Raw genomic sequence first — 11,635 nt, 5'->3', positions numbered from 1 at the left:
TGTGTAACAGGATGTCTGAGTATAAACAGTGAATAAACGCTCGGGTTCGGGAGGGAGGCGCACTGACCGGGTCACAAAGGCGAGGCTTAAAAAAACAGATCTTTATTGTGCAAAAGTAGTATTTGTTCCATCCGTCCATCCATTGTCTTCCGCTTATCCGGGGCCGGGTTGCGGGGGCAGCAGCCTAAGCAGGGAGACCCAGACTTCCCTCTCCCCCGCCACTTCCTCTAGCTCTTCCGGGGGGATCCCGAGGCGTTCCCAGGCCAGCCGAGAGACATCGTCTCTCCAGCGTGTCCTGGGTCTTGCCCGTGGTCTCCTCCCGGTGGGATGTGCCCTGAACGCCTCACCAGGGAGGCGTTCAGGAGGCATCCTCCGACCTGCCATTCTCTCTCTCTCTTTCTCCCTCTCTCTCTCTCAACCCAGCCGGCCGGACAGATGGCCGTCCACCATGAGCCTAGGTTCTGTCCAAGGTTTCTGCCCGTTAAAGGGAAGTTTTTCCTTGCCTCCGTTGCTCTTGTGGGTCAAGTTGGGTTCTGTGTTTCCCTGCTAATCCTGTAAAGTGCCTTGAGATGACTTTATGTTGTGATCTGGCGCTATATAAATAAAACTGAATTGAATTGAATTGAAATCCTAACTAGGTGTCCGAGCCACCTCATCTGGCTCCTCTCAACGCGGAGGAGCAGCGGCTCTACTCCGAGCTCCTCCCGGGTGGCTGAGCTTCTCACCCTATCTCTAAGGGAGAGCCCAGCCCCCCTACGGAGGAAGCTCTTTTCAGCCGCTTGTACCCGCGATCTCGTTCTTTCGGTCACTACCCAAAGCTCGTGACCATAGGTGAGGGTAGGAACGAAGATCGACCGGTAAATCGAGAGCTTCGCCTTTCGACTCAGCTCTCTCTTCACCATGACGGATCTGTGCAGGGTCCGCATCACTGCAGACGCTGCACCGATCCGTCTGTCGATCTCTCGCTCCATTCTTCCCTCACTCGTGAACAAGACCCCGAGGTACTTGAACTCCTCCACTTGGGGCAGGATCTCCTCCCCGACCTGGAGGGTGCACTCCACCCTTTTCCGACTGAGAACCATGGCCTCGGATTTGGAGGTGCTGATTCTCATCCCGGCCGCTTCACATGCGGCTGCGAACCGATCCAGTGAGAGCTGGAGGGCACGGCCTGATGAAGCCAACAGGATCACGTCGTCTGCAAGAAGCAGCGATCCAATCCTGAGGTCACCAAACCGAACCCCCTCAACGCCCTGGCTGCACCTAGAAATTCTGTCCATAAAAGTTACGAACAGAATCGATGACAAAGGGCAGCCCTGGCGGAGTCCAACCCGCACTGGAAATAGGTCCGACTTATTGCCAGCAATGCGGACCAAGCTCTGGCACCGGTCATATAGGGAGCGGACACCCCGTATGAGGGGGTCCGACACCCCATACTCCCGGAGCACCCCCCACAGGACTCCCCGAGGGACATGGTCAAATGCCTTCTCCAAATCCACAAAATACATGTGGACTGGTTGGGCAAACTCCCATGCACCCTCAAGGACCCTGCCGAGGGTCTAGAGCTGGTCCACAGTTCCACGGCCAGGACAAAAACCACATTGCTCCTCCTGAATCCGAGGTTCGACTATCCGGCGGACCCTCCTCTCCAGTACCCCTGAATAGACCTTACCGGGGAGGCTGAGGAGTGTTTCAATAAAAAAAAAAAACCCCATTGGGATTAATCTGAATCTGAAAACTACATTCATAAGGATGAAGGAAAACACGAACATTATCTCTGTTGTGAAACTGTCAAATGCGTTGGTTTTCTGACAGTTCCTTTCTTTATTTTTAAGTGTATTTATTTCATTGCTCCTTTGTCTACCTACAGGTCTCTCCTGTGTCCGGCTCCTCCTGCAGCGACATTGCTAACTGTTGGACTGCAGCAGGTGTCCCGCTGTGAGCAGGTAGCGGTGCCATCTAGCTGTGCCACGTTCCTGGTGCATAGTTACAATGATCAACATTTATTTTCCAGATCAATCAGTTTTCAGTGTTTAATTTATCTCCTCTAATTTTAACCTGTAATTGATTCTAGATTGGTGAAATAAAAGGATGACTGTTATTTTTGGATATTTTATTTTAATAAGATCAGATTTACGGGTCTGACTTTAACCTGCTGATTTTAGACTTACAGTCCATTTTTTAACTTTAGGCTGGAGGTTTCCTCTCGTGTTCATTCGTTGGGCTAAATCCCGTCGGCAGAAGGAGAACTAGTCATTTATCACAAGGACGGCGAGGGGGGAACGTCCGTGCGTCACAGCGCCGCCGCTCATCGACGCATCAGTAATGATTCTGTTTCAGATCTGATGCTTCTGATCTTCAGGCTGTTGCTGACCTCTGGTGGCAGAATTGTTAAAACCATTGTTTTTATTATCCCTCCTCCTCTCGGAGTAAACACTCTCCTGCGCACCTGCGCGCCTCATCCAGGGGTAACAAATAAAACGCCAAATTGAACTGCAGCTTCATCCCTTCATCCTCCCCCGTCTGTGTGAATGGTCCGTTCCAAACCATGACTGAACACGTGCTTCTCGTCTTCTTCCCGCCGCAGGTCTCATCAGCACACCTGTGTGACGCGGTTCCCCTCCTTCTCTGTGATTGGTCAGAACTTAATCCGAACTAAAGCAGAGGTAACCGTGATTGATCTCCATCGAATTGTCAAGTTGACACACACAAAGTTTAAAAATAAAATAAAACAATCCAGGATCTGGGCTTTATCACAAAACAGGTTTAATTTAATATCTCTTTATTTTTTTAAATAATTAAACATTTCTTTCTCTAACCCTTTTTCATCTGTTTTTTTTTCTTTTCCAGTTTTTAGATCATGTGATTTCTGGGCCGCTCGAATGAACACATTAACTCTGAGGGGGGGGTCACACTCCCAACAGGGTGAAATGGTTTGCTCCGGCCTCCCCCTCCCAGCCTCCGACTCCCTACCTGCCCTCACCCCTTCCCTCCCCAACCAAAATAAATATCCAATGATCAAAAGGAACTTCATCAAAATATCCAAAATGAGAATAAAAACGAAGAAAAGAGGGAGGAGTGACAGAAAAGAAAAGCCGACTAAGGTGGGTGGGGGGGGGGGGCACTACTATAAATACTAGGGAGTCTCGTTCCATAATACCTCTTTATACACTGGACACTCCTCCACAGATTCCTAAAACAGACTAAATTACTACAATATACAAGAGTATCAGTGTACTGCATTCAATAATGTACAGGGGTGTCTTGTTGTCATCCTGAAGTCAACGCAGCGCCCCCTGCTGGGCGGAGGAGTAGGGGGCGAGGTGAGGCGGGGGCGCTTCGTTCACAACGAAGAGGAAGATTTTTTGGGTGCTCCTCTGATTACTTTTTTTTCCACCCAAGTCCCCATCCCGGCTGCTGGGTACCAGTACCAGACCGATACCAGGAGAACTGGTGCGGTGAGCAAGAAAAGGGGGGAGGAGTCTCTTTAAAAACAGGTAGGGGGAAAAATAGCGTTTTTTGAGGCGGCATAGGGAGGGGTGTAGCAGGAGGTGGAGGTGAATCGAGTGTGTTTACCTGCAGAGTGTTCCGGATTCACATGTTCTGGGTTTTTTTTGAGAAACCGAATTATTGTCAAACAGGAAGTGAGGTCATCAAACAGGATGTAATGCTCACTCAGGTGATAAAGGCCCGGACTTGGAAATTAGGGGAGGAAAATAATGTGTTCCAAGGTGATAATGAAGGCAAGAAGAGTGCAATTATTCCAGGTTGGCCTCTCCTCCCTACCCAGTGCTCCACCCGAAGCACCGCCCTCTACAGGACGGGTGGAGCCCATCAGAAAGCAGCCGGCGACGGTGTGACGTCATGTGCATCGGTATACTTATTTTATTCTACACGTTAATCCTTTAAACTCGGGTTTATGTCAGAATATTGTCAGAACTGTCACACTGGCTGTTTGTTCTTGTCATTTCCAATGCTGCCACTAGATGGCATCGAATGGAAGCTGCACTAACGGCTAAAGCGACCCAGGGCGCGTTCGAACTACAGACCAGTGCAAGGTGGTGGCTTTTATTCTGAAGGAGCCACAGGAAACATGAGGCAGCCGTCACGTCACACAACGTTTCCCCGAATTCATAGGAAATTATTCCAGAAGAATGTAGTAATTTACTGTTGATGGCAAAAAAATAAATATACTGAGCAGAAGGACTTGACAGGTGAACCCCCCCCATGGATAAACACACCCAAGGACACGGTGTGTGTGTGTGTGTGTACGGAGAGACCCCGCCGGCGTTTTAAGGGTTTTTGTCCATATTTTCCTGTTTAAAACAGGAAGTAGAATCGCTACACAGGACTGGGGGGGGTTTTGACGGGTTGTCCCAAAAAAGGACAGAAAAGAAAGATGCACCATTCAAGAAGGAGGGAGGAGGAGGACAGAAATATGGAGGCAACAAAAGGAAAAGCAAAAAGGAGAACTGGAAAAATTAAATCTACATAGAGGACTGTACTGAAGAGGAGCGGGACAAAGAGTTCAAACCAATCTAGATTCTCTTACTTTGTTCTCCAGAGTTCGTTTCATTGTCCTACCGTCCAAAATGTGTGTGTTTTTACATTCCCCTCCCACACAAGTCATTTTCTCATTTTCTATTTTTTTTCTTCTTTTTTTTTATTTATTGTTATTGTTATTTCTGTTTGCAATAATATCAGTTTAGGGGGGAAAAAAAAAAGAAAAATAATTATTTACAGTGCTGTTGAAATAACGAAAACAGACGTGAAGATCTACTGTAAAGTAAGTCGCACAAACACAGGAGAGAAACTGAATGAAATAAACTGGGGAGAACCCGGCGGACCCTCGGCGCCGGTCCAGAGGCGGGGGCCTGAATTGGATTTCTTAGCGCTCTGGGCAGACATGTCTGAGGGGAGGAGGGAGGAGCCGGGGTAAGGATGGAGGGAGAGGGAGTCACAGGGAGAGGAGGGGGAGGGGCTTAGGGGAGCGCGGCGGTGTCTCTGTTAAGTCGGGATGATCCCGTCACTCCTAAGGCCTCGCTTCAGCTCCAAGTCCTCCAGCTTCTTCCAGAGCTCCTCCCGCTCCTTCTCCTTCTTCTTCTCACTGAAAGGGAGAAACACGGATCAGAAACCGCTCGACCCAACAGAACTGCTTCCTCGCGGGGTAGAGCTGCTCACCGCTGGCGGTCCGACTTGTACGTGGCCGTGAGTTCGTCGAACAAGGTACTGTTCATCTCCATGAAGGCCTTCAGGACGTTGTACACCAGCGCCACGATCGCCCTGGAGGAGGCGGGACAGAGGGGTCAGGGGTCACGGAACAGCATCCGCGGCTCTCAAGGAAGTGATGCTGCTAAAATGTAATGTTTCCAAGCACGTCACACGTCTGAGCCTGGCAGTCTAAAACCGGGGAGAAGCTGGTCACTCACGGGTTCCAGTGCTCTTTGGAGATCCGGTAGAGGCTGGCAAACATGATGGGCAGGATGACGCTGGAGTTCTCCTCAATCAGGCTCATGATGTACTCGTTGTTCCAGTAGTACAAGGCTCGCTCTGCCACCTGGGCCCAAAGGAACCGGGATGAGCGTGCGTGTCTGGGGCGTAAGGAGCGCCGGCCCTTTAAAACACCTGCCGGGGGGGACTCACCTGGAAGTGTGGGCTGGAGACACATCTGGAGATCTGCTTGAAGAGCGGCTCCTGGATCTTTACGAACTGTGTCGGTTCGATGACGTCCAGGATCTCCTCCAGCTCCCCGAGAAACATCACCTGCAGAACACGGGAGCGAAGCGTCACCGCGTGTAGAAGCACACGCGTGGTCACAACGAAAACGGGTTGAGTCGCACCTCTTTTTGACTGCAGGTTTTTGGCCAGAACTTCAGTAAGCCTCTGATGACCTGAGGAGGAAGAGGAGACCCGGTCCGATGAGTTGTCATGATCGTGAAGCAGACGAGCTGCTGGTTTGACTCGACACTTACCGGTTCCGTTAATGTTGGGTCTTTCTCTAGGAACTGTACAATGCAATACGCCAACTGCAGGGCGAGAGCGGACCACGTCAGAACCAGCATGGCCGTTTAAATCCCGGCGCGGCGCAGGGCGGGAACGGGAAGGTGAGGCTCTTACCTGTGCGTGGAAGAGCGACAGACTCCGGACGGTGTGGAGCGGGATTAACACCTTCACCAGAAACTGTTTATGCTCCGCCTTCAGCGGCAGAGCGAAGCCATTGATTATACTGGCAGGGAACAGAAATTCTGATTAGAAATCAATAGACGAAAGACAGCCGATGTTCTCATATCGTCACGACGACGACAGAGAACGGCAGCCGTCGGACCGGGACCGGATCTGCCGGTGCGTTCGGGTCTCCACTCACCTCCCCAAGATCTCCAGCAGCTCGGCCACACCGTTGAAGTGCTCCGTCTCATAAACAAAACTGCAGGAGCAGAAAAGAGGAGTCGAAAAGCAGGAGGTGGGAATTAGAACAAGGGAGAAAACGGCAGGGCTTCTGAATGGCTGCACCGGCTGGGAGACGGAATCGAGCGTTCCACTCACCGTAGAAAAATATTATTGATCTGTTTTCGTATAAAAGCCCTCAGTCCCAGGAATTTGCCATAGATTCTATGCAAGACTGTCTTCAAGTAGTCTCTCTCCCGAGGATCCTCGCTGTCAAACAACTCCAAGAGCTGGAGGGGAGGAGACGGACGGCAAAGTTGGAACGATGCCAGGAAATCGGCAAAGCGAGGAACGGAGAGAATAGAGGAAAAGAAAAGGTGATGCTCTGCGACGCACCTGCAAGACAAACTTCTGGTCTATGTACTTTTTGGCAATGCTGGGCTGGAATTCTTGACTCTCCAAGAACCGGATGAAGAACTCGTATACCAACTGGAAAAGAGGCGGATGGAGAGGGAGAAGGAGGTGACATTAAACCGGTGCTTCTCAATTATTTTCTGCCGCGCCCCCCCTAGGAAGAAAAAAACATTTCGCGCCCCCCCCCCCCCCCAAAAAAAAACACTCTTGTATCCTTATTAACATACAAAAAAATATGAAAAAGAAAGAAATATAGATCAACTTACAACAAATAACTTTATTACCATTTTTTTTAGTCTGCAACAGAAAATGAGGAAGTCATGTCTTTCTTCTTCTCCCACCGTATATTGTTTACGACCGCTGTTCTTCTGCTAATCCTCCCTGCGCGCACTCTGACAATCAGGGCGCCACTGCCAACTACTGGAGTGGATGTGCAATTACACTTTACTCTCGTAAGGCAAAAAAACATTTTCTCCGCGGTCACAGGCGCCCCCCCTGATATCGCACCGCGCCCCCCTAGGGGGGCACCATTTGAGAACCACTGCATTAAACAGATCGATGCTAACGTCGATCAGCTGACTGCTGTACAGGAAGAAGAATCCCGGCTGGAGCCCGGTTATTTTTAACGGGCTTCCTGAACACTTTGGGAATACAGAAGGGGTAAAACTTCCTCCTGAACAACAGGATGATAGAAATGTGAAGGAAGACGCGCTCCTCTTGGAAATGGCAGCCGTTCCTGAAGGCGTCGCCCGTTTGTCTGCACTTCATCGCCAGACTGGGTCCAAACTCCACCTCACCTGTAGATGCGGCCAGGAGGCCTCAAGCGTCGGCTCGTCCTCCTCGGGGTCGAACTCGTTACTGTCGCTGGGCGGAAGGGTCCGGAATATGTTGTGAGACACCTGGGAGCAAACAGAGGGGGCGGGGGGGTCAGAGTAATAGGGAAATTATCCACGGTGACAACAACAGGAAGTGCCTCACCATTTTGACGACCTCGGGGTAGGCCTGCTCCGTCAGGTAGCCCCGGCTGACGGTCACGTAGTCCACCAGCTCGTTGAGCGTGGAGCGCTTGTACTCCTTCATCTTGAGGTCCGACAGCGTGTCCATGAAGTCGAAGACAGTACAGCACTGCTGCAGCTTCTTCAGGAACAGCTCCGGCTGCTCCGGCGCCGGCACGTCTGGAAACGCGAAACAAACGCACCGCGGGGTGACGGAGAGTCAAAACATGATTATGTGTACCGATTACAAGGCTTTGAATTTCAGACAGCGGAACTAAAAGGAGAAAGAATACGATTAGCACTAGCATTAGCACAAACAGAGATGTGATATAGGAATGCTGTCATCGAGGTCACCATTGGTGCAGCCAGTGTAAATAAACGAAGTAAAAGTCTGGAATCGGTCAGAAACCAACCAACCAACCAACGGCATGTTTCTCTGTGTTTCTCTGGTCGACAGGATGAGACTGGTTCTTCTTTGGTCCACGTTGGATTTCATCACTCCGTCCTCCACAGACAAAAAGAGTGCCGAGCAGAATATTAATCTGGAGGAGCCGTACTCGTGTCCTTGGGAGGGATACGCCGTCTTTCTTTTGAAGCTGCCCGGGATGAAAGCACCAGAAATATCCCAATCCCAGAGGAAAAAGGCGAGAGGGGCCTTTTCCTAAGAAAAGCCTCTAAAATCAATAAGCATCGTCTGACATTGTTACCCTGGGGCTACAAAACCCCAGCGTGAACCGCTGTTAAGGATGAGAGTTGGCGACGGGTAACCAAACGCTCAAAGCGAAGGCCTTAAACGAGATATCCCAGATTTGATCCTCGTGAAACGATGGAAACGCTCATGAATCAGAAAAGGGACGAGGCTGCAGTCCGGCCGCACGATGTCATTTCCTGTCCTCGGCAAATACATCCGAAGTCACCAAACTGAGCACCTTGATCCAACTGTATTTATACCACACAGCACACACACAAATGTAAACAAACCGTTGTCATGGTAACATTTACATTTACTCCAGTGTACGTATGAACCCCCCCCCCCAGCCTCCTTCTCGCTGCCCTCGCCGCTTCCCGGCTCCTGGAGAGGCTCATCTGGGATCCCCTGGCAGCGGGCGTCGCTGCTGCTTAATTAAAAGCTGGAAAAAAGCTGAACTCACAGCATGAAGGAGAGAGAGACTACCGGGAGAGTGAGACAGGCAGACAGACATCCCTCTAACTCATACGTGACACGTGCATGTGTGCAGTAATTTTAACAGCTGGGGCTTTAACACTTAACTTTTGCTTTTTGTGGGATACTTGGTCACAAAGCTCGACTTATCAGCGCTTAAAGTGCTGAAGACTCACGCGTTTCCTTTTACAGCCAAGAACCGTCAAAAAGGAGCACAGCCCCCCCCAAAACGGCATAAATACAAGGTCAAGCCATGTGGACGCACGAAAAATCCTCTGTGAAAAAGAAATCCAAAAAGATGGAGCTTTATCCGTACCGCGATAGAACATAACCGAGTCTGTTCCAGAGGAAGATCGGCTATTAGAGCACCTGAAGACAAACGAGTGGCCGCTTCAGTGGGATTGATGCTTCAGAAAAGACAGCGCGTCTTTGACAGTAGCAGCCATCAGCTGGTCGCCTGAGCCAAACCCAGGGCTGGGTCTGAGGACGCATTGACATGACGCTTCAGTCCAGTCCGACTTACATCCAGCGCATCCGACCGGTGCGGGAGACACGTCACGTCTGAACGGGCCGCAGGAACTAGACCCTTTCGCTGCTCCACTATCTTTAGACCACAGCGCAGAGAAGTCGGTGAAAACAAGTCGATAAAGGGCGGCGTGGAAACATGTAAGACGACCAGGTGTCACACGTCTTAAGTACTGTCCACTCACACTGAGTCTGAAGGGGAAAGCCCCGTCCCTCTAAAAGCAGTAGGTGTGTGTGACGGGGTAAGTGGGCTTGAATTACGACTGGACAGAGTAAGCAGCTCTCAACAGGCGGAACCTTGTGAACGTCAAAATGGGTCCTCCAGGGTTAGCGATGGGGGAGCCAGAGTTCTCGTTCGGGTGTGTCCTCGCGTCCCACAGCGTCTCATCAATGTGCGTCTCTGCGGGCGACGCGCTCACCTTCAACAGGAGGCGTCATCGGAAGGGCCAATGGAAGCGTGGGCGGCGCTACAGCAAACGCAACAACACACTCCGCATTTAAAAATGGCGGATGATCGAAATCTCGTAACACATTCGATCGAGCACAAATGTCCACCAGAACAGAAAGCGTGTTTCCGTGTTTCCCAGCAGCCTTTGCTGCTGCCACCGAGCCCGTAAATCAGCGGGGTTAAACATTACATAAAGGATTAAAGCAATGATGAAGGCCGACCGCCACAACAACACACACACACACGCCATCCGAGAGACGATGGCAGCGCTCGGACCATTAGCATATTGCTGCACTTACAGGTGGCAGATTAAGGAACCGTTTTGACGACGCCAGTCAGAGCATCACAGCTGTAACCATGGCAACCATGTTAAACAGTCAAAATATGTGTCGAACCGGATTACAATGCACCCCATGGCCCAAACACGGGACAACCGTGCACCTTCCGGCAGCTGTCAAACATTAACACACGCCGCAAGACAGAAGGGGCACGTGGAGACACTCATCACTTTCACTCCGTCGTTAAGGTAACCTGCGCCGGGACCGAATGTCTCGGTGAGGTGGACTTCAGGACGCCTTCATGAAGCACAATTGCTGCTTCCTGTTTCTCCGCACAGCTAGAAAGAGAATCGAGAACATATTTCTTTCATATGAATTAATTCTCTAAAGTCTGCGCTGACAATATTTAAAGCAGTCAGAAATAAGAGCCTGGTTCCTATCTGAACAGGAAAATAGGATTAGCTTGATGCTAACATTCCTCCTGTATACACCAACCACTAAATGATCTAAGAAATAAGTCTTCTCTTTTTCATCCTCTATTACATTTATTAAATGAAAACACTCAATCCAACATCCCCGATTAAGCGATGCTACATGTCTGAGCTAACACTGTAAGCGTTGGGTTACAGGTTTGTCAGCATCTTCACAGACAAAGCCTTTCCTTGTTCAGAGTCTTGCACAATGAAATTACACCTTGACCCACGCCTCGCTCACCTGGCCTAGTTGTGAAATAGACAGATAATGTCCTTACTTCATTCGGGGAACCTTGACCTGTGGGTTCCATCCTCGGTACCCGGGTTTAACAAGGCTATTCGAGTCCAGTTCCATTTAGGATTAAACAGGAACCAAAATAAGAGCGCAAGATCTTCATCCACATTCTTGCAAGATTATTTAAGGCAAAGAAATATTACCAGAAAATTTACTGCAAAGAAACAAAAATCCTCCAACTGTAAAGCTCGAAGAGCGAAAAGGTGATCCAATAACGGTTCAACGTGAAAGGACTTCCAGTTTGTGTCGTTTCAGTATTTCAGAGGTTCTGTAGATTAGACGGTGATCGATAGACGGATAGATCCATCAGCCGTCACAGCCGTCACAGCTCAGCGGGTTCTATTCGCTGCAACAGAACCACAGAACGTGACCCAAGAGGAGCCACCGGTGAACTTCCTGTCCTCCTCCCAGCCAGTGAAAACGCTCGCCTTCCGTTTCCATTCCAAGGCCATTTTAAGTCTACCTTTCCAGTTTCACACACACACACACACACACACTCACACTCACACAGAGACACACACACACACAGGTAGCAGCAGCAGCAGCCCTTGAGAGCAGAAGCTAACTTTAACACTTAATGCCCCGATGCTAGCTGGTGAGCTACCGTCAAACACACACACACACTCATGAACGCTGTCACTCACATATTCCGGTTTCTTCTCCC

The 11,635-nt window shown here is 50.1% G+C and overlaps 1 protein-coding gene across 3 annotated transcripts; it reads right to left on the bottom strand.

Moving 5' to 3' along the window:
- Nucleotides 1-4,066: 4,066 nt before the first annotated feature.
- Nucleotides 4,067-11,635, bottom strand: ppp2r5eb (protein phosphatase 2, regulatory subunit B', epsilon isoform b). Of its 3 annotated transcripts, none has more exons than XM_068752216.1 (13): nt 11,616-11,635; nt 7,774-7,970; nt 7,593-7,694; nt 6,778-6,870; nt 6,541-6,671; nt 6,362-6,421; nt 6,115-6,223; nt 5,970-6,023; nt 5,838-5,888; nt 5,641-5,760; nt 5,427-5,554; nt 5,179-5,280; nt 4,067-5,104 (listed from the first exon to the last, which is right to left on the bottom strand). In XM_068752216.1, exons 2-13 carry the CDS (start codon nt 7,897-7,899, stop codon nt 5,005-5,007), a joined length of 1,176 nt encoding a protein of 391 aa, XP_068608317.1. In that variant the 5' UTR covers nt 7,900-7,970; nt 11,616-11,635; the 3' UTR covers nt 4,067-5,004. The 3 variants fall into 3 exon arrangements, with proteins under 3 accessions (XP_068608317.1, XP_068608315.1, XP_068608316.1); XM_068752214.1 differs by lacking the exon at nt 11,616-11,635 and adding an exon at nt 9,322-9,395; XM_068752215.1 differs by lacking the exon at nt 11,616-11,635 and adding an exon at nt 9,269-9,276.

Source organism: Brachionichthys hirsutus, chromosome 18 (genome assembly GCF_040956055.1).
Source record: "Brachionichthys hirsutus isolate HB-005 chromosome 18, CSIRO-AGI_Bhir_v1, whole genome shotgun sequence".
In the NCBI taxonomy this organism is placed as follows: Eukaryota; Metazoa; Chordata; class Actinopteri; order Lophiiformes; family Brachionichthyidae; genus Brachionichthys; species Brachionichthys hirsutus.
Note: the sequence above shows the minus strand (reverse complement) of the source record. Positions and strands in the feature narration are given on the sequence as shown.

Excerpts from the sequence above, each read along its gene's own strand:
- ppp2r5eb (XM_068752216.1), bottom strand. The coding sequence starts at position 7,899 with ATGGACACGCTGTCGGACCTCAAGATGAAGGAGTACAAGCGCTCCACG. Across the intron at positions 6,871-7,592 it reads CCTCCTGGCCGCATCTACAG|TTGGTATACGAGTTCTTCAT; the intron begins GTGAGGTGGAGT and ends CCTCTTTTCCAG. Across the intron at positions 5,555-5,640 it reads TCTCCAGCCCACACTTCCAG|GTGGCAGAGCGAGCCTTGTA; the intron begins GTGAGTCCCCCC and ends CTTTGGGCCCAG.